Here is a 27,696-nt window from a genome sequence, read left to right as displayed (position 1 = left end):
ACGCGAACGAAGTCGCGGGCAAAAGCTAGTTATGATATAAAAATATAAAATTGCTTGTATTCTGTGTTGTAAAAAAAATTATAATACCTATTCCCCGTCAATTAACAATTTCAGCACATCCAACAACTTGATCACGAGAAATGAGAATACAGAGTCAAATGGTTTATATTGTAAAGCCATGCTCCCGCACGATTGATACCTTGGCCTCTCAGACCGACGTAAAACAACGACGACGTTCTATTTTGTCACAAAATGAGCTTACCTACTAATATTACTTGTATTTGTCTTTATACAGTTAATTAAAAAACTAGTGACGGTCGAGATCAATCAAAATTTGATTTTAATCCAAAGACTATTTTTGTATGGTATAAGCCGGTAAACGAGCAGGCAGATCATCTGATAATAATAAGTAATCGCCGCCGCCCATGGACATCCAAAAACACGAGAGACTTTACAGTGCGTTGCGCGGGCTTTTGCTTAATATAGGGCGCCAATTTAGCAGCAGGTTTTTCTGACAAATCACTGCAGCTGTCAAATATTTAACATCCAATGGTGTGACACTAATTAATTCCCTATTGGACGGTAAGTGAGAGGTCCTAGCACGGTGAGCGATACAGTAGCTCACATTATCACATATCACATACCAGTTTAATTTATATTAAATATTAATTCCATATTCTCATTTCTCTCATACAAACATAGCAGTCTACTTACGTATCACTCGTATCTATATGAGTTTGTGTCGCTAAGACATATGACGTCATACACCGGAGAGGTGAGACGCGAGTAGTGGCTTGGACTGCAGGCCGCGACTGCACAGCTGTGTCACCTGTGTTGGAGTCTTGCCTCGAGTCTCGGGGAAGTATATTCTGTGGGAGAAAAATATATTGGTTTTTAGGGCACATCAGTAGCCAATGTATGCTGAGGAACATTCTAGAATTTTTCAAAACGTATATAGCTTTTCAAATATTGTGTTTACCTTCTTGGAAGGTGACAGAAGATAGATGGGGCGATACTTATGTCGTAGAACATTCTAGAATTTTTCGTGCTTTACAGATTAATTGCACCAATAAAAGTTTTTTTTTTTTAAAACAAGAAGTTAATTATTTCCAAATTATAATTATTTTTACACAAAACGATACTTAACACATTGAACGCCGTGGTGGCCACCGGTGACCGACGTTAGCGGAGGATTTGCCTTCAATAGTTTTCTATTGGCAGTCAAAGACTTAATATACTTCTTTATTATTTTCTACTTACTTCTGGAAGACAAAGAGTACAGCAGTGACGCCGGAGAAGACGAGGAAGGAGTAGGGTCCGATGGCCTCCCTCATGGAGGGGAACGACATGCCGACGAGGAAGTTCCCTCCCCAGTTGGCGAGGGAACCCCACGCCATGCCCGCCGGACGGGGACCCACCTCGAATATCTCTGTTGATAGAAATGAGCATTGTGAAAATTGGGTGGGAAATTAAGAATAAAAAACATACCTTTAAAAATGTTATCGAATAATAATTATTATTTAAAACTGAAACACAATTTCTTTTAATTTTATCGTCACTTAGAAAGACGTGGTCTATACTTAAGAAAAGGTTTGTCAGAATACTCATTTAGTAGGTTGCTAGGGACAGCACAGACAGGTAAGGTCACAAAATTACGAGTTTTAAGAGATTACTGCAACTCGTCCCTCAGAAGCTGGCGCAGTTTTAGGAGATATCAAAGGCCCTTTTTATTATTAGACTATCGATAAAACGCAGTTTTAACAGATACCTAAGTCCATTTTTTATTAGATTATCAGTAACACTAGTTTAAGTTTATTAATGTGTTAGATGAGAGTCGACTTACCCGAGGCAATAAAGTAAGGAATGGGTCCGAGGCCGAACCCGTAGACTAGAACATACGACAGCACCGCTATCATACACACGTACGGCATCCACGACACTACGTTCTAAGGATAACACAAACATTCATTTAGTACAGAGACACCAGAACATACTGCCTACACAATTTCTTCTAAGATTGTTGTTAAAAATTGCGATAAAATATTACAAAGCTAGAATAGTTCGTAAGTGTATTTGCACGCTCAGTTGTCGTTGAACGTAACAATCACATGTGATACGTTTGAAGGTCTGCTTGTTTAGTTTTTATAGGGTAACTGATAATTAGTGTCCGATATTTAAACAAGTGATTGTACTCATCATTACAAAGAACTTTCCAAAGAAAAATTTTTCGTATACTCATTAGTTATTTTGAAAATTTACACGCGCGTGCAAATGAAATTTTGTTGTTTTGTTATGTAATAAAAATAAAACGAATGGGTATACAAAAGTTTCTTTGGGAAAGATGTTTGTAATTATGAGTACAATTAGGTGTTTCAATGTCGTTCACAAATTTCCAGTCACCCTATATATCTGGAAACTTGACTTAGATCATTATTCATGAGGAATCTTATTATAGTTAATGTGTATTAATATTATATTACAAAGTAAACATTAAAGTTCACAGAATATATGGTGTAACTCACCATAAACCTCATACAAGCAGCTAAAGCCGCCAGTATGACGGCGGCCGTGAACACGGAGAGCAGCAACAGGGGGCGGCGCCCGAACCGCGGCAGCAGCTTCAGCATCAGCACCGCCGTGCACACGTTGATGAACCCGCACCCTATCGTCGCGTACTGAGAGTTCTGCGCGCTTAACCCGGCCTGCTTGAATATTGTCTGCGAGTAGTAGAACACCTGGGGAATATTAAATAGATGATTATTGTCATTGTAAGGTAACATACATACGTGGATGTTGAACAGAGACAGCACGGTAGGTACGGTGGCTGCTGCGCAACGGGTAGCGGATTCTATTGACACGGAACATAACTTTTTGTGATCCACAAATTGTTGTTTCGGGTCTGAGTGCCATGTGTATGTTTGTAAACGCACCTACGCCACAGGAGAAAATCCTAGTGTGGCGCAACGTTTGTTTTTTTTTTAGTCTCAATGTTTCTTTCATTACGAGAACTTGACCCATAATCTTTACGTAACATTCAAAAGAGGTGCTAGTAGTGTTCAACCACAAACTTTCTAATTATCATGATTGCTAACACATACATGGTCTATACTATATGACAAACAATCACATAACGTTATCATTACAACTATCGTAAACCTCACCGCATTAATCCCGCTAGTCTGCTGTCCAGCCTGCATGGTACAGGCGAGCAGTAGGGGCAGCCTCAGGCGCGGGTCCCTCAGCACCCGCAGCATGGACCAGGCGCTGGACGTGGCCTGGGACCCTCGCACCTCCTCGCGGAGCACTTCTATGTCCTCGCTGAGGACGCTTGGAGACACGCCGCGGAGACGACTCAGTTCTGGTGAAGTTAGTAAAAGTTGTTGCATAATAGTTTCGTCCATAAAAGAGGGAAAAAATATGTGTAGATACACAGGGGTATAAAAATGTTGAAAAAGAACTTCAATTGTTTTGGATGCATAAAGCTGGTGGTAGCTTTAATTGATTGACGGACATAGGTCTACTAACCAATCGATCGATTGTCGGCATCTATCGGCTATCCACTGATGGGTGGGGTAACAAACTTAATTTTAACAGCAACATGTAATGGTTTTGTCGTAAATTGATTTATTAAAAATAAATACATATCTTACCTTTTAAAGCTCTCTCCTCATTTTTCTTAACTACAAATAAGTACTTTGGACTTTCTGGCAGTATAAATAACAACGGTAAACATATAATGACTAGCAACGCGTAGACGGACAGAAGGTAGGGCCAATCTTCAGCACGACCTGAAACAATGCCATAAAATTAAGATTATTAATTTGATAGACACTAAAATTTGTTCTACACAGAAGGTGGCATCTCTTGCGACTTAAGTCTTATATGTAAGTGTCAGAAAATGAGATCACAGGGTTTGTGTTAGATACCAATGCTCGTCTTCTTTAAATCATTGACTCCAAACAATTACTTTCATTTAATGACATAAGAATGTAGGGCAAGATGTTCAGTACCCTTAGTGCTTTAAAGTAATCGAAATGAGGGCGCGTTCGGTGCTCTGATTAGTTGGTTTATTTGAGCCGGCAAATCAGAGCGCCCAACGCGCTCTCGTTTCGATTACTTTAAACGTAAAGCAAACTCGGACTAATGGTACTGATGACATATTAAAAGTTGCAGGAAACTGGTCTTATGACTTATGACCCATTTGATGATGATGATAATTAACATAACATAAGATTCATTTTTGCATGATTTTGTTCATGACAAAATATTCTTTAAAATGATGCTATTCGAATATAGCACATTAAACGCCATGGGGGGCAAAAGTGACCGGTGCTAGCGGAGGATTTGCCTTCAACTGATTTTTGTTGGCAGTCAATGTATTAATTAATGGCCCTCCAACTCACCCAATATAAAATCTAACCCCATGACTTGTCCGACGAGGACCCCGACGTTGACCCCCATGGGGCACGCGACCCCCATGGCCCCGGTTAACGCCGCGGGGGCCAGCTCCGTCAGGTACATGGGCACTATGCTGGTGGTTAGACCTGAAAATTAAAATAGTATTAGATTTTAGGACCTTTAAATGAAAATTAAAACTAGGTAGGTGTAGACCCCATCAGATCATTCTGATTTTATTAAGGTTTAGTTAGAAAACTGTTTCGTTTTACTGTAACATTTTATTACACTCAAAAATCCAAATACAAATAAAAAGAAACATTCTTATTGTGTCCCATGACATACGAGGCTAGTCTAAGAACGAACGCCGCGTCGCATCGCACTGTCGCCGTCAGCATACACCGAGTCTACATACATGTCATTACAGAGAATTAAAATAACGAAACATCGAACATCCATTAATTCTTTAGTTGACTCAGTAATTGACCTCCAGAAAGAGAGAAACTGTCACTTGCGACTCGACCAATTCACCTCATTATTAATTTTAAATTAAATTGATATCTTCTAATCCTAAAAACGCCCTAGGGTCCGCCGATACATCGCATCGCCGCGTAGGTACGCTTATGAATATGAGTCCTGATGTAACTTGAAACTGGTTGAGCTTTCCTTTATTAGTTCACGTGTCTATTTAAAAATACTAGTACTTACCACCAGACAAGCCGACTAGTAATCTGCCTAATATAAGCATTTCGACTGAGTTAGCTTTTTGGCACAGCAGGAACAGCAGCCCGCCAGCGACTGACAGCACGCTCGTTACTACAGTCGCCATTTTTCTGCAACAAACATAATAACGATCAGGATTATTTAGAGTTTTGATCGGCAAATGAGCAGGCGGATCACCTGATGGTAAGCAATAAAACAGACTGCACGGTTGGCGCGGTGGCTGGGCAACTGGCTGCCGTACGTGTCGCGGGTTTGATGCCCGCACGGAGCAATTCTTTGTGTGTTCCACAATTTGTTGTTTCGGGTCTGGGTGTTATGTGTATGTGAAATTGTATGTTTGTAAACGCACCCACGACACAGGAGAAAATCCTAATGTGAGGCAACGTTTATTTAAAAAAGAAAAGAAAACAAAAAGAAAGAATTGTGTCACGTAAAGTTTATTTTGTTTTATCATAGTTTGACCATCTCTTCTAGTTACATCTAATGATAGGTTAATGAGAATGAGTGTGAGTCATACTAACTTGTGCATTCCATAATTGATATGTGGAATCTTAATATGATAGAATCAACAGTGTTTACTATTGGCTTGTTGCCTCATTCTCACAATACGATAGATGAAGACCCCTATAAAACATAAAGGGGTCAAAAAATCCGACCTTTCTATGATCAAGGGGGATTGAACTATGGTAACAAAATGAGGGTACACAAAGTACTCTTACATAGTACTATTCCGGAGCTGCGGATTGCCTAGCGGGTTACCGGGGCTCCGGATCGAAAAGCAGGAGTAGGATCGGGGTGGTTTTTAGTCAGTAAGGGTTTGAGACTCCCTCTCGCCTTGCCCAAGGCGGGGGAAAAGACATTGGATGATTTTCACCACCCAAAAAATGCACTACTATTACCATCATTCAATTATCAATCTCAAACTACAACAACACTTTTCAGGTTGCAAAAATAACTATTTTAAATAATAGATGTTATACTTTAAGCGATGAGCTTTAAAGTATAACAAAAACAAAAGGAATGGAGAATCAATGAACACCGTGGAATACGTAACGTAGTTTAATATTTGTAATAACCATCGAATGTTATGCAAACTCCTGCGCATCACGAAACGATGAAATGACACAAACAACGATATTTTTCTCAATATCGTGTCGTATGTTATAGTTTTTGTTTTAGTAATCACTGAGTGGAAAGGAATGCATACAATGTGTCTGGACAGGCTTGGTACTGTGGGTTTATGTTGATTGGTCGGCTGCGTGTTAGTATATTTTTATAGTAAAACGGGTTGAATAAACTCGACGCCTATGAGAAGGATTGGCGACAGAAAGCTCTACAAAGAGATGAGTGGAAGGAGGGTAGGGAGGACTTTGCCCTGCAGTATGTGTGACGACCATGACTGAAAATAAATAATAATAAAAACGGGATCGGGAGGTCTCTGTTCAACTTTGTATTTAGTTTTTTTTACAAACTTAATTAAAAACTGTATTGTAAATGGTTCAGCAGGTTTGGAGTTCATCGCGAGCAAACAAATGCGGTAAAGTTCTATCTCCTATAATCAATTATACAGAAACAAAAGATGCATAGACTTGGAGTATACTTATCTATATTAACGGCGCATTCCAATAAACTACGGATCGTTAACGGCGCATTCCGGATCGTTAAATTTGCGAGCCGTAGAATTTTGACACATTTTGTATGGAGCTTATGTCAAAATTCTACGGCTCGTAAGCAAATTTAACGATCCGTAGTTTATTGGAATGCGCCGTATATCTAGCTACTTCCGCGCGGTTTCACCGGCCGCGCGGCCTATAGGCTGCTTTGATAAATGCACTATCCAACACAAAAATAATAATTCAAATCGGACCAGTAGTTCCGGAGATTAGCGCGTTCAAACCAACTCTTCAGCTTTATAATATTAGTATAGATTAGTAAAAAGTACATAGTTCTTTGCTTACCTCCCTAAACTGTTTGCAAGTACAGCGCCGAGTATGGAGCCGGTGCAGCCTCCGACTATGAAGATGGACACCACGAACGACCAGAGCACGTTCAGCCATTTTTCGTCGAGGACCACGTCGTACCGGGTTATGAAACTCTCGTTGCAAAAACTTTTTATCACCTGAAATACAAAGAAAATATATTAGGTACTACGATTACGCTTTATGCTCCTTTAAACCGGAGCTGCGGACTACCTAGCGGGTTTACCGGGGCTCCGGCTCGACAAGCAGAAGTAGGAACGGGTGATTTTTAGTCAGTAAGAGTCTGACACTCCCTCTCGTTTCGCCCAAGGCGGGAGAAGTAATTGGATGATTATCCCCTTTCATACAAAAAAAAATGATCCTTTAAAAAAATGAAAAGAGAGATAATTGCAATTAGGGAACTTTTCCTCATACGTATTCAAGGACCTTCTATAAATTTCGTGAAATGTGTACACATAATAAATGTGACACCCGCTTTAAACAGAAAACTTTGGCTATAATCCGGACATAAATCTGACAACTGTGCTATTTCGTAAACCAAAAATCAGAAAGATTACCATTATGACTAAAATATATAGGTTTAAATACATGTCGGTAAGAAAGGAAGATGGCGAAAGGAAAAATACAACAGATTTGCAATAAAATCGCGACCTTTTATCGCAATAATCAATTAAGCGTTTCCCGGATTGCCATCCTATAATTACGCCACTGCTCGCTAACACGTAAAAGAACTACCTACGTGCTGACCTAAAGACTCAATGTGACAGTGTGTGAGATTAGTATTATGTTTGTTCTTTCAATTCTCTTTTATTATACACATATGCTACCTACCTACCATTCAATCAATTTTTATAATTATCCTAATCCTTTCCAAACTCATTCTTAATGAAAATAATGGAATAAAAAACTGCTTTTAAAAAACCGACTTCAAAACTAAAACAAAAAGTTAAAACTAAAAAGCATACAATGACTATTATAGGTAAGTGCTAACTGATATGGTAGAAGTCGGTACCTTCCTTACTGTCTCTCTACTAAACCAATCGTTATATTCTTACTAGCATACTAAACAACTTTGCTGACTATACATACATATGATTGACTAGCCCGCAATTACACTTTATACGATTTCGCATCTAGAACCAAGTAAGTACTATAAAAACAGAAGAAAGAGTTAATCAACGCCTATTCTTGATTGCATTCCCCGCGCACGTGTTTCTGAAGCCATTAATGTTTTGAAATGCTAGCTAGAGCCGCTAGATATACCTAAGATTGCCTTACTCATTCATTTAGGTTTTTTTTTATGATTATAGGTACACTAGCTTCTGACAGCGGACCACAATCTACCCCTGTTTCAAATTTCATCCCGATCCTTTTAACAGTTTTGACGTGGCTGAGTAACAAACATCGGTACACACAAACTCTAACACAAACTTTCCCATTCATATTTTGTAAGATGTAAAATATTTTTTTTATGTTCATATTAAATACCATATGTATACTATAATACCATTTTTATGTTCATATTTATTATTTAAGTGTGGGAGAGGCATGCTTCGGCACGAATGGCCCGACCGGAGTGATACCACGGCCTCACAGAAAACCGACGTGAAAAAACCCTTGCGTTGTATTTCGTTGTGTGAGTGAGGTTACCGGAGGCCCAATGACCCCCCGTCTCAAACTTCCCAATCCCCGATTCCCCAAAAACCTTTAAATTCCTAACCCAGCCTGTGGTGTTTCAGGTATCCATGGGCGACTACGATTACTTGCCATCAGGAGATTCGTTTGATCGTTTACCGGTACATAACATAAAAAGAAAACATGTTTAAATCTCATTAGCATCTATAATCTAATCTAATCTAATTGTCTTATAGTTTATGCCTTTTGTAGTGTATTTCACATTAATAACATTATGAAAATTATTAATATTTTTCCTCATAAATGATAGTGTAATGTCCATTCATGTAAACAGACAAGATACAAGATACCTATCTACATCTTGATAGCATTCACGCATAAAAAAGACATTAATTACATTTTTGCTTAGTCACCCTAAAATCGCGAGTAATTTACAAAATAAATGTACTAGCAAATTGCAAATTAACAAGTGAAGTAAACAATTCTTTAAGAAAATTGTATCTTTGTTTACATATTTCAAAAATGCTCAATTTCATGGTCGGATGAACACAAGCTCCCTAGTCACAATTTCTTATTAAAATGTCAGTTGAAGAAAAAACAGTAGGTGGGTTTCATCTGTGTACATAACATTTTAATTCGATAGAAACCAGAGAAATTGTATTGTACAGTATAAAATAAGAATTATGATTGGACCCACATTGTAAAGAAGGTAAAGGTTCTCCTCGAGTGGAACAAAATGACTTTATTTTAGAAAATTTTCACCTGATGGTAAGCAATCGCCACCGCCCATGGACCCGAAACACTAGAGGCGTTACAAATGTGTTGCAGGCTTTTTTGGGGTAGGAATTTAAGGGTTGTTGTTGTGGGAATTGGGCCTCCGGTAACCTCACTCACACAACGAAACACAACGCAAGCGTTGTTTCACGTCGGTTTTCTGTGAGGCCGTGGTATCACTCCGGTCGAGCCGGCCCATTCGTGCCGAAGCATGGCTCTCCCACACTTAAATTGTAAAGAAGTTATACTCGAGTGGAACAAAATGACTTTATTTTATGAAAATGTCACTCATTGCATATTAACTGACATTGTGCCCTATAGATAACAGGTTTTTTGTTCATGTAACAACTACTTCATATATTTCCAAAAGAAGGACATAGGTAAGCAGATTTTCATGAGAAATTCACGAGCCGACGGATCGCCTCATCGTAAGTGCTCACCGTCGATAATGGACACCCAGAGCACCAGAGAATCCCAAATACATAAACAATGTAACTACATAGGTACTTACGTCTGCGGGTGTATTAACAACTCCAATATTGTATCCGACAGGTAGCGAGGACCCCAGCGTAGTGACTATCCCAGCCAGGACCAGGTAGAAGGACCATCCCCCCTTGTAGTCGTGCGAAGTAGTTAGATGCTGGTGCTCGGTGGTTATCTGGGGGATAAAAACAAAGATAATAATAACTACATCAATACTCTAATAGTTTTCTTCTTCCAAATGTCCAGGTTATTTGGAATGATGATAGAATTGAATCTACATTACAAATGTTCCTCCATTAGAGTTTGCCCAGGGTTTTGCTTGACATGTAACAGATTTTTATCGTACTTATTTTGGGGAATATACTATTTGTTTATTCCGAACTACTTTCCTCGAATGCGTACGCGCATATGTTAGCTATTACAATATAATTTCAAAAAATACAGATTTATAATAGAATTTCATTTTCTACGGATAAGAAATTTTATGGTATTTTTAGTAAAACTATAACTAGAAGTAAAATTTCTCAAGGCGATCAAAAGTATCGCAACGTTCTCTGTTTATTTATTGCAAAAACAAACGACACTAGTGACACTAAGATTTAGAAAGTAACGACAAACCTTCACGACAATCTAAATCTACAATAACATTCAAAAAACCAACTTACAAACAAATTAACAAAATCTTTCAGCTTCATTTTTAATTCACAAAAAAGTCCTTAACACACACTAATTAATAATTACAATCCACAATCCACACTTTCACCACTTAATAGCAAACATATTAGTTATTGCTGTGGCCAAGTCGATGGTCGAGGGTAGGACACTGCAGAGAGCGAATACTGGCCAGTACCAGTCACACAGCCAACCGCCCACAACGAAGTAAGTGAGGGCTATGGACGCCGCACCGTGGCCCGCGATCGCTGATATTCACCGTCAAGGAGGTTTTATTGTGTACGGAGCAATTTCATACTTAGAGCTAGATGCTATTTCTGATGCAGGATACGTCGGATCATCGAGGTGGTCGGATGTAGCTGTTTTGATGAAATGTTATTGCCATTTTTAAATGGTTCAAGACATCTTGACAGAAATCTGTATGAGAGTAAAAATTTGATTTGTCTTGTGGTGTTATTTTCCGTGATTAATCTCACAGACGCGTTATAACAGAAAGAAGCTATATTTCTATTTTACATGTTGAGAGATGTTTATAACTTCATTTAATGAAATTTCACTGTAATCTTTGAGCATCCACGGAAGACCTGACTTGGGTTACCGGTTTTTCCCCTCAAAAATAAACTCTTCGGGAATATTAAAGAATCCTAAACCAGTGATATAAGGATAAATGGCTTGATATAAAATTTAAAAAAAATCATAAGCATGATATAGGTACTTAATTTTCCGTTGGTTGTTCCAACAAGGAAACTTATTTACGCTAGCATTAAATAAGATACCCTATTGTCTTACAGGAAATTAATTTACACAATATTATTAAACACCTTAGTTACCCAAAGATAACAAATGCTCGTTGTGTTTATCGTAAAATTAATTTCCATATTTAGGGAATAACGTAATGTTGGTGATGATTATAAGAGCAAACCTCGGCAACGGCTGGCCTAATTTGCCAATTCTTTTCACAGATATTATATTATGTGGAAAATCTTAGTCCATACTTACATAGTAAAATAGTAAAGGGCTGTCTTGTACTAAAAGACCGAATTAAAAGCAAATGTTATCAGCCACAGATAACCTAATGTCCCACTTTTACGTTGATGAATGAACATAATTATCACACGAATTAAAGGATGCTCTTCATTTAGTAACTGCGTAAAAAGTAAACGTAAACATGACATCATTAATATCCATGATTGGATAGTCTATAGATTTTAGAACCCATTAATAAGTAGGCTCTTTATTGCTGTTGAGTGTGGTATTAGAGTAGGTCAGTAGTTATGTATTTAGAGCAGCGGTTCTCTAAGTAGTCTGGACTACGACCTATCTAAATTAAGTTCCTGAACTCAGGGCCCACCTTCAGGGAATTAAACCGTTGCCAATATGAAAAATAAAATATAGAACGGTTGGTTAGTGTATTTTTCTACAGACAAGGCCCACTAATACTTCCCTTGCGAATCCTGGTCTAGAGAATTTCAAGACTCCAAACCTACGTTAAGAAACAAAGTGCTTCATTTCAAAGTTGTTTTATTTGAAAATAAATAAATGCAGTTGGTCGTAAGAGACCAAGAAAAATAAAAATCCAATTCGTTGAAAGTGTTGAGCATAGAAAATCATTGATGCGACTTTTAGAAAAATCTAGCTATTCACATTACAACTGTAACCAGTTTTTATAAACATTTTAAGAAGCAAATATTATTTTAACTGAAAAGAAATCGGTACAAAACTACTAATAAAACTTCTTGCTTCTTATGCAACACTATTTTCCATTCCTTTCCTTTCTAATAAGTGCACTTAGGTCATTCACCAGCAGTTTGAACACAACAAAAACTACAATAAATACCTGTTTTGCCCGCCACACGGGATTGTCGGGATCCAATTCGCAAGGGACCTGATTTGGAGAGGCTTCAGACATTTCAGTCTCATTACTGGGATTATAAATTCCCTGCATTTCGTTTTATTTTTATTTTGGTGGATTCATTTTCACTAAGAACAACCACTTACTGGTGTAGCGTTTTCTACTTTGTCGATGATAATAAGTTTTGAAGGTACGAATACTGTGAGTAAATAATTGACTATCTTTTTCCAATTCGTTCTGCTACGTTATTCATTTATGTGAAATATTAGCTCAGACAACCGGTTGAATACAATAAATTATTGGGTGATTTGAGGAACTTGTTCGTAAGAAGAATAGGCTCCACTCAACTAATTTTTTTCTTCTTATAAAGTAAGCCCTCTGAATTATTAATCTTCTTAGATATAAAAATGAATTTCTGTCAGTCTCGCTAAAACTCGAAAACGGCTGGAGCGATTTGGCTGATTTTGGTCTTGAATTATTTGTGAGGTTCAGGGAAGGTTTAAAGGGTAAGAAACACATGATTGAGGCAGTACGAAGTTAACTGGGTCAGCTAGTTAACTATAAAAAATAAAACCGTTGACGTATTTACTTCTTTTCAGACGAAATCATTTAGGTACCGAGTATTTTAGGCGATAATTCTGAACGGCTGAGGTTTTTATGGTGGGTTTTCTGGACCAAAAAGGGATTCAGTAATCTCTAGTACTATGTATCCATGAACTATATGTGTTCACCCGTAGGCTATATGACTGATAGATGATTGGAAAGTGTACAGAAGTTTCCCAGCTAATGTAGGTTCCTCTAAACAAGTTTGTAAATAGTTAAAGTCGAGAAAGTGATCTTGAAGACATTACTGATGGGATTAACGATGAATTTAAATACCTGTGTAACTAGACATAAAGTGCATTATTCAATGGCGCATTACTATTGAAATACTAACTAGCACAGCGCAGTTATTGATAGAATGTCTAGTTTTATTTAGGATACCTGTCTTTAGGTTAGTAGGTTTAGGACATAAGAGTTAAACATACATATTATCTATTCTTAAGGCCAGTCAATGACATTCAAAACGTTGTTGTTTTGTCTGAGTTTTGAAAAAGTAACATTATTTGTTTTCATTATACTATCTGCCAAGGAAAATTTGTATAACTTTACTCTTTAGGGAGTAATTTTGTAAGTTTTAATATCATTCTAATAACCGAAGCAAAGATAATGAAAATAACGCACTGAATCTGAGAAACGTTCTTATTAACAATTTAAATGGTAGGTACACCATGGGTGTAAATAAGACTTAGGTATTGTTACCAACTTAGTTTTATGTGTTTAAATACATAAACTGGTAGCAGACGTGACATATATATATTTTATTGTGCATTTATGCTAAGTAAAATGCAATTTTAATCAGTAAGTTACAAGTTACGCCCTTAGCGTATTTTTCATCAAGTCAAAACCACGTTTAATTCCCGCCGCAACGCTTAAAACTTTATATACCTACTTAGTTAACATAATTAACGCAGCGTTGACCTCTAAAATCGTCCAAATAACATTCATAATATATTATGTATTAACATACACATCGGTGGGTATTGTCAATAGTCTACGTGTATGAGTCACTGACTTATTATTCAAGAAAGAACCGATTACTATTTTACTACGCTTTGTATCAGTACAGTATATTCTTAGTTCGTATTAACATGCCCACAAAAATCTGGCCGATTATAATGTATCATATTTCATGTCTACCGCATTAAGACCACCACCATATCATAGGGGTGACCTATTATCCGGAGCTACAGACAGCCTAAAGAATTACCGACTCCGGCTCAAAGCAGAAGTAGGAACGGGGTGTTTTTAGTCAGTAAGAGTCTGACACTCCCTCTCATCCAAGGCGGAAGAAGCCATTGGGCCATTTTCTCCCCTTAAAAAAGGGGGTAAACCTATTGCAATACACTAGACACTATCAGTGCTAAAAAGGGGTTCGGAAATCCGAAAACCGTGATATCATGATAATGTTTATTTTCAAGTAACGACATCTCGACCTACGAGCTGGTCTCGTCACGGTAAGATTGTAAGGTTTAAGTCTAAAGTCTAAATACATAAAATCCATTGTCATACTCACACATTAGTACACACCTACTTACGACACAATACCTACCATAGATGCTTTATTTACTCAGACCAAAACTTATTTAGGTAATGATGTTTTTGCATGACATACAAATTATATTTATTGTAAGCATTAGACAAAACACGAGACAATCAGTCTCGGTCCCAAGCACAAAACCTTTTCCCAACGAACAGGCTAAGAAGGTGAAAGAATATTAACAAAATGCAAGTTTTAATCAAGTCTTGTCAGAAGTCTGGTGGACTGTCTCTCTCTTCTACAATGAAGTGTTTCCATACGTATAGGTTCACACTGGTTAGAGATGGCAATATAAAACATTAAGTTTATCAGAGAGCGTTGATTTCCATTCTCTACTAAGTGTAGGACTTTAGTCAAACCTTAGAACAACCACAAGAAGAATAGGGGCTGGTTACAAATCAAAATGTAATTGCCTTCACCGCTTGTTCACCAAGTCTTCATACATTCAGCATCTGCTAAGTTATTCTGTAACTGTGTATTCGAACCTTTCAAAGTGAGCTCGATTGCATTCTCACCCGACAACCAATGTCATGGCGGACCGCAATCGAGTTCACTTCTTTCGAATTGAAAGTTACAGAATATCCTAACTGATGCCTACATTAATTAGTCAAATGCTTACACAAATCACATTTAGATGAAAGCCAACATACAATTAAAGCGTAACACTGTGACATCAAAAGGATACATATAAGACAGACGGTAAGGGAGAACATAGTTAGTCCAGACAGGAAGGTCATGTACTCGAGGAGTATAAGCACTAACGATGACGCGAAGCCAGCTACCAACCTGAAAAGAGAGAAAAAAATCTATGGATAATGGTAAGTTGAATTAAAGTTAAATGAATTATTACTGTCAGTAGCAGCACTGTCGTGGCGTCGTGTATCGCGGAATGCTGTTAATGAATATCAGCCTCTAGCATGGCCTGAAACTAGTCGAGTTCCTCGTCAAACAGCTACGTGAGTAAGCTGATAACATAATAATTAATTTTGTATGTTTCACGTAAGTTATAACAATTGTATATAATATACAGGGTGACTTTGAATTCGACGTATTCCTCTCGGGAGGTGATAATACAACTAATTTCCTACAAAATTAGACCTGAGGTCCTTGGTCCGAAAGTGGCTTATTTCTGAGATATTCCACATTTTTGGTTTTGGTAAAAAAATCCCGAATTGATTACAAAAACATCAATAAATAAAAAAATACTGGTTGGATTTTAGTAGTTTTAGTTTTAATCGGTTGCCAATACATCAGTTATCATTTATAAATACTAATAATGGCAGAAATATCATTCGTTTTAAAATAGCAAGTAATTTCTTATCAAATTTTGTTTTGTGTCACTAATTTGGTCAATAGAAAACTGGATTTATTTCAAAAAAAATATATGACACTAAGCGTACAAACTATTAGAAAAACTTCCTTGGTTTATCAGCTAACCAGAAACGTAAAATTATTTACAAAATTCTCAAAAAGAAATGAATTAATTGATGATAAGTAGAATGTAAAGAGAAAAGGGCAATTTCAAAAACATCTTAATTTGCAAAATTTTGTTCAAAGTGACCACCCCTATGACGAATAACATGCCCGAACACGCTTCCTTATCTCTATGACGGTCACTCTTGGGCTGAATATGCGTCTTATTTCGTCACTATGTTCAAATATGTTTCGAAGAAAAATTTCGATGCACGGCCAATTCCGTCTGTATAAACAAGGGACCTTGTGTAAAAATCAACGAGCGTTAGATTCTGGACACCGCGCTTGCCATGTAGTTGGACCCCCGTGCCAACGTAACGCCTGGGAGCCAAGGTATCCAACCATTGCCCCAAAGTAGTTCGATGGTGCGCTGGATAAACTATCACAATATCCATTATTAACCCCAAAAGCCAACGAAATCCAAAAAACAAAACCATCGGGTTCGCGCATACGGTTTTAATTCAAATGTTTGCATGGGTATCATAAATAATTATTTTATTGGACCCTACTTTTATCCAACAAATTAAATGATAAGAATTATGAAGAATTTTTAAGGAATGAGCTAGGGTCACTGTTTTAAATTTGAATTTAGAAACAAGATGAATTATTCTACTTAATCAATTAATTTATTAATTTGATTGATGAATTTATTCCACACGACGATTGTCAAGTGCATTATCGAACTACTGTGCGGCAATGGTCGGATACATTGATTCTCAGGCATTGGATTAGTAGAGCGGTCCAACTACATGGCATGCACAATGTCCAGAACCTAATGCCGGTTGATTTTTACATGAAGTCCCTTGTTTATACAAACGGAATTGGCCGTGTATCGAAATTTTTCTCCGAAACATATTTGAAGATAGTGACGAAATAAGACGCATATTCACTCCAAGAGTGACCGTCATGGAGATAAGGAAGCGTGTTCGGGCATGTATTCGTCATAGGAGAGGTCACTTTGAACAAAATTTTGCAAATTAAGATGTTTTTAAAGTTGCCCTTTTCTCTTTACGCTCTACTTATCATCAATTAATTCATTTGTTTTTGAGAATTTTGTAAATAATTTTACGTTTCTGGGTAGCTGATAAACCAAGGAAGTTTTTCTAATAGTTTATACGCTTAGTGTCATATATTTTTTTTGAAATAAATCCAGTTTTCCATTGACCAAATTAGTGACTCAAAACAAAATTTGATAAGAAATTACTTGCTATTTTAAAACAAATGATATTTCTGGCATTATTAGTATTTATAAATGATAACTGATGTATTGGCAACTGATTAAAACTAAAATTACTAAAATCCAGCCAGTATTTTTTTATTTATTGATGTTTTTGTAATCAATTCGGGATTTTTTTACCAAAACCAAAAATGTTGAATATCTCAGAAACTAGCCACTTTCCGCCCAAGGACCTCAGGGCTAATTTTGTAGGAAATTAGTTGTATTATCACCTCCCGAGAGGAATACGTCGAATTCAAAGTCACCCTGTATATGATATGTAATTGTATAGAAAAATGTTTTTCACCAAATTGTGTAGCGCGCAGCGTGTAGTTTCCACGCGAATTTACTCTCAACCGATGACGATGTTGAAAGAACCTACCTATGAATTAACATTACATTGTAGGATGGAATTAAACCAAACCCTTGACACGCAACTCAGGGCTGCAGCCTTTTACCATAGCAATCAAATCTAATTAACATGCACCTTCTGAGAAACCATCATTAAGACTTGAATTGATTTAAATCAGTTCAAAAAAAAAATCGTAAAATCTTCAAGTATTATTCTCTAACGTATCTAAGACCCGCATCCATATCTACAAAAATAAGAAACAGAAGCAATATTTAAGATCTCTGAAACATTCTGTAGTAATTTCCAAGATCTTTCTAAAGTACCTACACTTTTGAAATATCAACAAATAAAGAAATAAATAATAATCAGTGAGTCTGTCCGTCAGTGAAGCTAGGCAAGGTATTAATGGTCAAAGTCCCAAAGTCCTAAGTCAGAATGGAAAGCAGACTACAATACCACAACACAATACCAATACCAGACAATAATACCAGGCCTAGTAAAAACAAACTGATTCAACTTAGTACCTGGTATTTTCATAAAATGCCCCGAATTGAGGCGGCAGTCAAAACATTAACCCGACACCTATACCATGCAATGCAGATATTTTTCTGCAATTGCTTTTTAACATCAGACCTCTCGTATTCGTTAACAAATATCGGAAACTCGTGTTACTGCTACATCCACGCATATATTATGTAACTCATAAAATGTTTATGTATAGTAATTACAAATATTATTTTAATGTCCCTTTATGTAAACAACTTACTTCTCCTAGCCCGCGTTCTTCCATGTTATTCTAGACCATAATTTACCTTTGTTCCGAATTGTATCTCAATCCCCTTGGCCCTTTTGACGTGATTGTAACAGTAACAGACACACAAACTTTTTATAATATTAGTAAGAAGAAATGTATTTTATTATTGCTGTATTTTTCTCAAGTTGTTAATTTTCTATGAACAGATAAAAGATATGTTTATATGACCTAGGACATATAAACGTAAAGGAGACTACATACGAACATAATTATTTTGATATTGTACCTATACTAGAAAACAAAATTACACCCGTTTTGTTATTAATTTAGTCAAAACAGGCTAAATGTGTGGCTTAATTAACTCAAAGGGCAATGAACTTCGTATTACCGATTCCATTGAAATGCGAACTAAACAGTTGTTTTCGAAGTAGGCATAATTAACTAAAACAAAAAACTATAGTTAATCATGAACCTTCATTTTGTGAACTCTATTTTACCTATGTGACTACTTATTTACCTATGTGACAATATGATATGGCAATATTTCTCACCCCCTATTACATTGTACTTATAACACAAATGGTGAAAAGTGGGTGTACATTGTTTAGCCAATCCCTTCGCGGATAAAAAAGGCGTGAAGCTGTAGGTTGAAACAAAATACTATTATTAGCAAGCGCCATGATCAGTTAATCCAGTTAATCCGTGATCATGGCGCTTGCAACAGTGCCGAAATATCGGAAACTCTTCAAAATGAATAAACATGGTAAATATCCCGTCATAAGTTCTAATAATAGTGTTAGTGACCATGTCAGTTTAAAAACTGAGACAAAATATTTCAGAAACATACGAGATTTAGTGACAACCCAGCAACCAAGTTCAAGTCACATTTCTTAAACATAGACAGGCTCAGATCACTCGATATAGATAAAAAACGTGACCAAACTTTCGATAAGCCAATAATTAATCAAACAATTCAAGTTTATAGTTTACACCGAAAATTAATCTTGTTAATAATGAAGTTCGGTCAACAATCGGATTTTCACACGTGATCGAATACAAAGGAGTCATGCGATGCGGACATTACACGTGCAACTGCGCCGGCGCAACACGAAAGGCATGTTTACTTCGACGGAACAAAGGTTACGCATACATGACAACACGATAAAGTATACACTGATCAATGGCCGTTTTGATAATTAAAAAAACCTTTCGAAAACATGAGCTAAGAGGATAATCAAGCCCTTGGGAGTAATGCCTTATGTACACGTTTATATATGAAGTATACCATATGGGGTAACCTTTTTTGACTTAATTTAAACCACATATTTGCTATCTTCATACTGTATAATAAAGACCAAAATAAATAATTCATTTTGGATAATGCCCATATATGGGAAAAGCCCAAACAACAATCTCCCAAAACCGCAACTCCTGTAAGCCAAGACTACAGTACTACAGTAACAGTAGATATAATGTAATGAAAAGTAAAACACTGAAGTGCAGCGTGTCTTAGGGACATGAATAACTTTTTTTGAGGGGGGATAATCATCCAATGACTTCTCCCGCCTTGAGCGAGGCGAGCGGGAGAGGGTATCAGACTCTTACTGACTAAAAACTACCCCGTTCTTTCTTCTGCTTTTCGAGCCGGAGCCCCAGTAAACCCGCTAGGTAGTCCGCAGCTCCGGATCATGAATAACTACCTTGGATTGATAATGCTGCTGAACCAAACAAAATAATATTAGCACCCAAACAACTAAATCTTAAAGAACTAATAAAATCCCACCTTATTATGTTATTAACTTTTGATTTTAATAACAGTCACAATCATGATTTTCACACCTGTATATCGTACGTAATCGTCAATTATTTCACACATGCGTTTGCGCATTATTACTGAAACACTACGCGTGACTATTAACTAATACTATTACGTTGATAATAACCGATTATATTATTGAATATTATCTAATAGTTTCACATTCTCATAAAAATACGTGTTAAGCAGCACCTATTTGTGGCATTATGGGAAACAATAGAGTGTTGTATTAGATTTCCTAGTATACCTATAAATAAGAAACTTATTCATAACTAGCGGATGCCCCGTGGATTCGATCGCGTGGATTACAGACTTTCTGAGTAATAAAAGTCATCTTTGTTAGCGACAATAATTGTCCTGTCTGTGATGATACATCTTACCCAATACAGTGTGACATATCCATTTTCAAAAACTGAGTCAGACAGATACTTATAATACAGCATTTCATATTCAACAATTATTCTAATCCTAGCTACAAGATTGTATCTATGCAAGTACTCTCCGTTAGCTAAGTGAGAACAATCCGAATTTATATGTCGGACAGATTCCCCGGCGCGTCAACCGTTCCATCTTTTATAATATGCCTTCGGTAGTTTTTCGTCAACATAACTTTGTCGATAATTGCACAGAAAAAAAACCTTCCGTTTCTCCAAATAAGTTACCGAAACGTAGCCAGGATACGGACGCTAAGAAATCTATATTTGACCCATGTAGTGCCCGATAATAGCGTCCGTGCAACTCCTTACTTTGTCGTAGTGACCTTATTATTAGTCTAATTATCTATTACTAGTAAAATTAATAATAAACCTATTAATAAGTTTCTTTGATAAATTTTCTCTATATGTATTTCTTACTTTTTGCGCCAGTAAATTACAATAAAAATAAAACGTACTTTAAAAAGAAACTGAGAAATGTATCAAGCATATCACAGAGCACATAAAACCAGAAAATAATAAAACAAGACTAAAAAGCTCGCGTAAGTATTTATCATGTTTTTTATTCTAATAATAATAGAGTATCTCAATGCTATTTAAGTATCAACTGTTGCTCAATATCATATACCTTATCAAGGACAATGATAAAGGTACTGACTAGTAGGCCGCTCTATACCCGTTTTACTACTTTACTACGCATAGCACTGGTATTTTAAATTGGTATATAGTTTCAAACGTATATAATACTTATATTTTATCAATAAATGAGCCATTTTCCTGTTTTTAAAAACTACGATGCAGTTGCTAATTACCCGTTTTGGTCGATACTTTTTGACGGTTATGTTAAAACAGCTGTTAAAGTTAAAAGATATTGGTCCAATTACTTTTTGTTATCTCGTAACGGCGCGTCTTTTAAACCACGTGGGTTATCTCCACTACTTTCCATTTTTATCACAGAAAACACACTTAATTTTTTAAAGGAATTACAATACATACTTTTTCGTAAAACTGCACCCAACACAGACAATACACAACACTTGTTTTCGAGAAAAACAAATACATATATACTTCCATTTTCAAAACCATAAACAGGAACACACACACACATACACGACAAAACGTTTACACAACACACAACAAGGAGGTTACATATAAAATAACTTCAGCTGCTAACCTTTTCTTCCCCGTGTTCCCGAACCATGTTTAAAAAAATATATTAGAACATAAACACTACTTAAGTTTAGGCGCGACAAATCGTGAATGCCGTGTATACTCGGATACCGCATGCGTTCGGAGGAGCTAACCTTGAACTCGCCTAACTGTTCTGAGACTGGTAACAGTCGTGTTTGACTTGCAAACAAATTACAACACAACTTGTGCGAGGAGCCGCGATGTTCTTATACACCGTACTAACCACGGTATTGCGTATCCATTAAGAAGATTTTCGTATCAATGTAAAACACGTGTTGGTCATGGAAAATGATGCATTATGACAACCTAAAAACTAAAACAAAGACAAACTCCGGTTTCTCCAAAAATAAACTACATGTTTAAGTGCCTAAGCATTTAAACAAATATTTTAAGGCCGTGATTTTAAACGACTTTTGGCTGATAAATGGATGAAGGAGGAATAACATAGCTAATATATAAAATAACTGCGATTGACAAGTAACCAATTACCAAGGATCTGAATGCATGTTTAGGAATACTAAAATTCCAGTTAAAAGAACTAGAAAAATATATGAAATTAAATTAAGCTCATCTACAGTAAATCACCGATAGACGGGTGATATTTGAAGAATAGTTAGGGAAATTGCTCCAAACATTAAGTAGAGCACTTGAAAGACAGATTTGGCGTGAAGCCAATCTCGACATCGAGAGATTGATTTGTAAACTGTACTTAGGTCAAGTTAAGCTGCTAAGAGAATATAAGATGTCAATTTTTTATTTTAATGTCCATTGCAGACTATATTTAAATATTCGACACGTATTTTTTATTTTCTTAGGGAAACAAATACTTTCGAAGATATATCGATTCCAAATATCCCGTGACGTCACTTCTAGGTACATTTTATACGTAGAAATCACGTATTTTCTCCCACTCCTAAACTTTGATTCGTATAAAATTGTTATCTTATATGACAAAATAAAAAATACGTAGCTAATATTTTTCATTACCATCATAACTGACTAATTAGTTTCATCCCGTCATCATGCCTATTGCACTGTTATGATGCTAGTACTCCAATGGTTACTCTTCAAGGTTCTTGTATTTTATTGATTTTTATTGAGATCCTGCAATCTTCTGTATTTTCATTATGACTCATTTCCTGCCATTTTCAATATGATTTTTGCCCTTCCGTTCTTCGGGTATTGTCGGTCGGCATTTGTCCTCTAGACAGTCTTCTTTGAGGTTGCGTTTGAGACAATTTTTTGCCAAGCTAATTAGCTTAAGCACGCAAATAACCTTATACATTGCTCGTAATAACTTTATCCACTCCCATATACTTTAGACGTGCGCACAAAAAAGAACAGTTGATACATGTATTCTAAGAATATTGCCATCTTGAAAATGAATTCGAAGAGGCATTTCTATAGCTTTATCCCCCTTCTTTTTGTCTAATATATGCTCTGCTGGGACATGCTGCCCTTTCTCATGGACATATTATATTTTTAGTACTAACACATACGGCAGCGTATACGATATCCGTCAAATTAATTTAATACGACACTCTGCGAGGTGATAATATTCGATCGCAGCGCCAAATTCCAAATTAAATTTGATATTATGTTGTTTAGAATATATTTTTTTATCTTAATTCAATTGTGTTTCAAAAAGTCTTGCAGAGTACCACAGAAGTAAAATGTATTTCAATCTTTTCTTCTAGATCAACTTCTATATTTCTATATTGACATCGATGTAGCTACAATTATGTGTCTTCGATGATCGTAGATTTAATGTACCGAGACGATTGAAGATCTCAACCATTCTTATCGCAGATTCCATTTATATAAGCAGGAGGACACCATAATAGCTCTTTTAATTATAAAGTAACACTTATCACGCCACCTCCACAGTATTAATTAACACAATATAAATAAAAACGAACAGGAAAATATTACAATAATAGATAAAAGTAACTTACTTCGCTAGAGGCCGTTGACCCCATATATTTAACTGGGATACACTTGAAAATTGAAATCTGGCTGATAATAAAACCAGAATGTATGAAACTAAGTATTTGATACAGCTCAAATTACTTTAAAAACAAACTGGATACACTATTCACGTGAGCGGTATTGGTGGAGTCGCCTGACCGCTGCGGAGCTGCGCAGGCGCACTACAACCGTAGTGTCCGATGCTCGTCATTACACCTCGTGTTTTGTAAACTTTGGATAGTCGCTGGCAATTTTAACCGGTTATTATCGGTTGTTGGGATAGGACCAAGTAATCAGGGATGTCACGAAGTGCACCAGTTGCATTTAAAACTTACATAATGGAAAACATGACTCGTTAATGTAAGCTGAAGATCTCCCTCATGCTCTATCGGGTAGAGATAAACAAATTGTTTACAACACTAAGTCGTTTTGGTAGATCATAACTCTCCGTAACATCCAAACGTCCTCATAACTAGAAAAACTATCCTATAGCAATCTATTATAAGCAACTGAAAAATGTCCAATGCAACTACGGGATAGGGACCCTAATGCATGAATGTGAATGATCCATGGTGCAAATCATCAGTTACAAGTTCCTAGACAATTTCAAGGATCAATAAAGGGCACGGCTGATAAGACTAGAGGAAACTGCCATAACTCAACGTTTGTTTAGCCGTCATATAGGAAATTACTCCAACTATAACTCCAGGCAATTAAACGATTAATTTTATGATTAGGTAGTAATTATATAGGAGAGGTAAGTGGCTGTACAAGTAGCTTGAACAAACACTGATAAGAAAATGAGATTACAGAAACTTATAATGCATTAACAAGATAAATAAGAAACAATGCCTTATTTTATGGCTTGATTTAATAGTCTCAATATTGGTATTGTTGTTTAAATACAGTTTAGTTTAAATATAGGCTAGATACCTCCAGATGGAACTTCACGAGGGTCGAGTGTGTCGAAGGACGTCATCTGGTCACATGCCTTTCGATATTTTTTCTGGTCTGCACCGGTTTTCTTAGATACTAGATAGACGTGTAAAAATGGGATGTTTTATTTACTTCTTTGTGATAATGCGGATCAGTTCTATAGAGACAGGGCGAGCTGGAGGTGTAGACTATCCATCTTAGACTTTATGAGTCCATTCTACATCCCAATATGGCGTCCAGAACTTTCAAATACCTAAATTGCAGGAACTGCACAAGAACACAAACTTGTTTATTTAAGAGTGTTACCAAGAGACTAATTGCCTCTTCATCTAATCAATTCTGTAGAAATCGACGACATTATAAGGTTTCCCTCGAGGCTTGAGCAATTACATTGAGTACCTAAGAGTGACGATATCCGCACTACTTCTAACTCTCTATAAAGGTCTTATAACTAAAGGCAAAAGCAATAAACTCCTACAGGCAGCAAGCAAGTCGTAATGTTTAATGGAAAGAAATGACCGTATTGTTTGGATGTACTTTAGTCTTTATTACGACAGTTAGACTTCGTACTTTATTTCTATCGTATACTTGACCTCCGTAACTAGTACCAGAGTAAATTCTACTAACACGGAAGCACAGTAGAGACTATGGAACCTTATCTAAATAATAGTCTCTGAAACCAAACTCGAAATGAATTGCAGTACGAAAAAAGTCGATATGGAAAATTAGCTTTTTATCAGAGAAGGACATAAATAGACCTACTTATACTCTCTTAAAAGGACTTCCCTGAACCAAACTCGAAATAAATTGCAGCTCGAAAAAGTCAAAACGGAAAATTTGCTTTTTATTAGAGGAGGATATACTGATACTCCGATGAAGTACCAATACTGGACTTGACAACATCAACATCATCATCAGCTGTAAGACATCCTCTGCTGCCGGATAACACCAGACTTCACCAGAGACCAATAGAAAAATCATTGTCCTAAGCAAAAATCAACTCCTATCACCTCCATATCTCTATACTCCCTTGGATTCTCATACCATCACCTTCTAAGACCACATCCTTCTTTTCTCTCTTTCGCCCAAGTACTGAACCACCAGCCCTAGCCCCTCACATCTACAATCAAGCTCAGTTCACCACACATATACCCTACAATGGCTCACTAATCCCAAACACATGAGCCTGTGTAAATACACATACTCCATTGAACCAGTTTGTACCGGTTACAACATACTCAATGCACTTACTTCCCACCTGGTGTTGCCTTACATCGAGTAATGTTTTTAATTATTAATGAGAAGATAATGAGTCACTTTAATAATTATAATGTAGGTATTTCCATAATTTTTTCTTATTCAGACTTTCTATTGTGTACTATTTTTTTTTTTCTATATGTTTTTTTTTATACTGCTGTAAGCTAATAGTCACTTTATTTTTCTTAAAGAAAATAAAGCTCAAAAATGTTTTTTTTTTTTTAACTTAATTAGTCAACATTTATTACTGTACCTAAGTTACATATTTTTTTATTATGAGTTCTGTTATCATAATGAAAACCTAGTGAATCATTCACCACAATTGTTTGCAACTACTGCATGGCCAGAGACCATAAACTACAAACAATATTGTTTCTTTATTTGCCTCGTGCAGCCTGCCTGTATAAACTTTGACATGTTTACACAACTCTGGCAAAGCTTGTGGCTAATATTATTGCTGCAATAACTTCAAGTAGACAATTAGCTAATTGTTTTCTAAACATTATTATCAAGTAGAAATATAGTTATGTTGCAACTTGCACTGTATTCAAGTGTAGTAAGGTTTTAGTTTAATTGGTGTTATAATGCTTTTTTTTTATAACTTTTATTAAATAATTATTTGAAGGGGATAATTTTAGAAATTGATAAAAAATGTTAATAGTGTAAAATAAATTAATAAATGAAATAAAATATCTTTAAAGTTACTTTATACATTTTTTTATTATTTTATCAATATTAAAATACTGATTTTATGAATCAATCACAATGCAAATCATGCATTTAAGTACCCATTGCATAGTAGCGTCAACGTTGCTATGGCAATTTGCAAAGGCTTTAAATGAGAACGCAAACTACCGATCCAACAAAACATTTACCGAAAAAAACATTGTAGACAAAAATACGTTCTTTATTACGTTTTTAGAATGATCCTACTGTCCCAATTTAAACTTGGCCGAATGCCCTACATTTATCCGCAACCCGCATCGCGTTGCGGTATCCCGTAATCTAGGTGCGTACGATAAACGCGACGGCGCCGTTATCAAAATACAAACGTATGACAAAAAGGTAACAGAAATCTAGTACCATTTTCATACTGGCTTTTCTACAGTTATTTTGCCAATTAATCTCTGTAAATCTATACAATAATACTTACCGGCTGTGATATAATTGGAAATGATCGTCGTGAAAGTGGCTCGGCAAACAGAGTCGAGTGCTCTCCTGACTCTCCCATAGCAAAGTTACAACCGCTGATAGATGGCTGGTTAAAGTTAAGAATCTAGCCGGTATCAGAGTGTCTGCTCCTCTCATACCGTTTTCTTTTATAAATGTATTTTAAAATTACGAAGAAATCAACAGAGCATGAACTTCAAAACGTGCACACAATCGCGTTTCAGTTGACAGTTCCAATAACAATCAGAAATCAATCTGTCAGCCTAAGAGACTTCTTGTCATTGTCGAAAATATCGAAAGTCCCTAAAAAATAATAGTTATTCTTCACATTACCGTATTATTCGTATTCATATTAATACGATTATTACTCATATCGATAAAAAGTTTGATAGATTTTAATTAAAACAGAATCATTGAAAGTAAAAAGTTTTAAACATTAAAATGATGAACCATGCTTCCGAACGCACTCCTCAAAT

The 27,696-nt window shown here is 36.3% G+C and overlaps 1 protein-coding gene across 6 annotated transcripts; it reads right to left on the bottom strand.

Moving 5' to 3' along the window:
• Positions 1-27,453, bottom strand: LOC118266673 (solute carrier family 2, facilitated glucose transporter member 3). Of its 6 annotated transcripts, XM_035580147.2 has the most exons (13): positions 27,204-27,449; positions 15,339-15,439; positions 10,655-10,909; positions 10,018-10,164; positions 7,077-7,237; positions 5,104-5,228; positions 4,404-4,544; positions 3,651-3,788; positions 3,162-3,358; positions 2,523-2,735; positions 1,844-1,946; positions 1,261-1,429; positions 1-869 (listed from the first exon to the last, which is right to left on the bottom strand). In XM_035580147.2, the coding sequence occupies exons 3-13, from the start codon at positions 10,682-10,684 to the stop codon at positions 761-763; spliced, it is 1,533 nt and encodes a 510-aa protein (XP_035436040.2). In that variant the 5' UTR covers positions 10,685-10,909; positions 15,339-15,439; positions 27,204-27,449; the 3' UTR covers positions 1-760. The 6 variants fall into 6 exon arrangements, with proteins under 6 accessions (XP_035436040.2, XP_035436038.2, XP_035436043.2 ...); XM_035580145.2 differs by lacking the exons at positions 10,655-10,909; positions 15,339-15,439 and having other exon boundaries at positions 27,204-27,453; XM_035580150.2 differs by lacking the exons at positions 10,655-10,909; positions 15,339-15,439; positions 27,204-27,449 and adding an exon at positions 23,845-24,043.
• Between the last annotated feature and the right edge of the window lie 243 nt (positions 27,454-27,696).

Source organism: Spodoptera frugiperda, chromosome 23, assembly GCF_023101765.2.
Source record: "Spodoptera frugiperda isolate SF20-4 chromosome 23, AGI-APGP_CSIRO_Sfru_2.0, whole genome shotgun sequence".
NCBI lineage: Eukaryota > Metazoa > Arthropoda > Insecta > Lepidoptera > Noctuidae > Spodoptera > Spodoptera frugiperda.
This window is presented reverse-complemented; position numbering and strand designations above follow the sequence as displayed.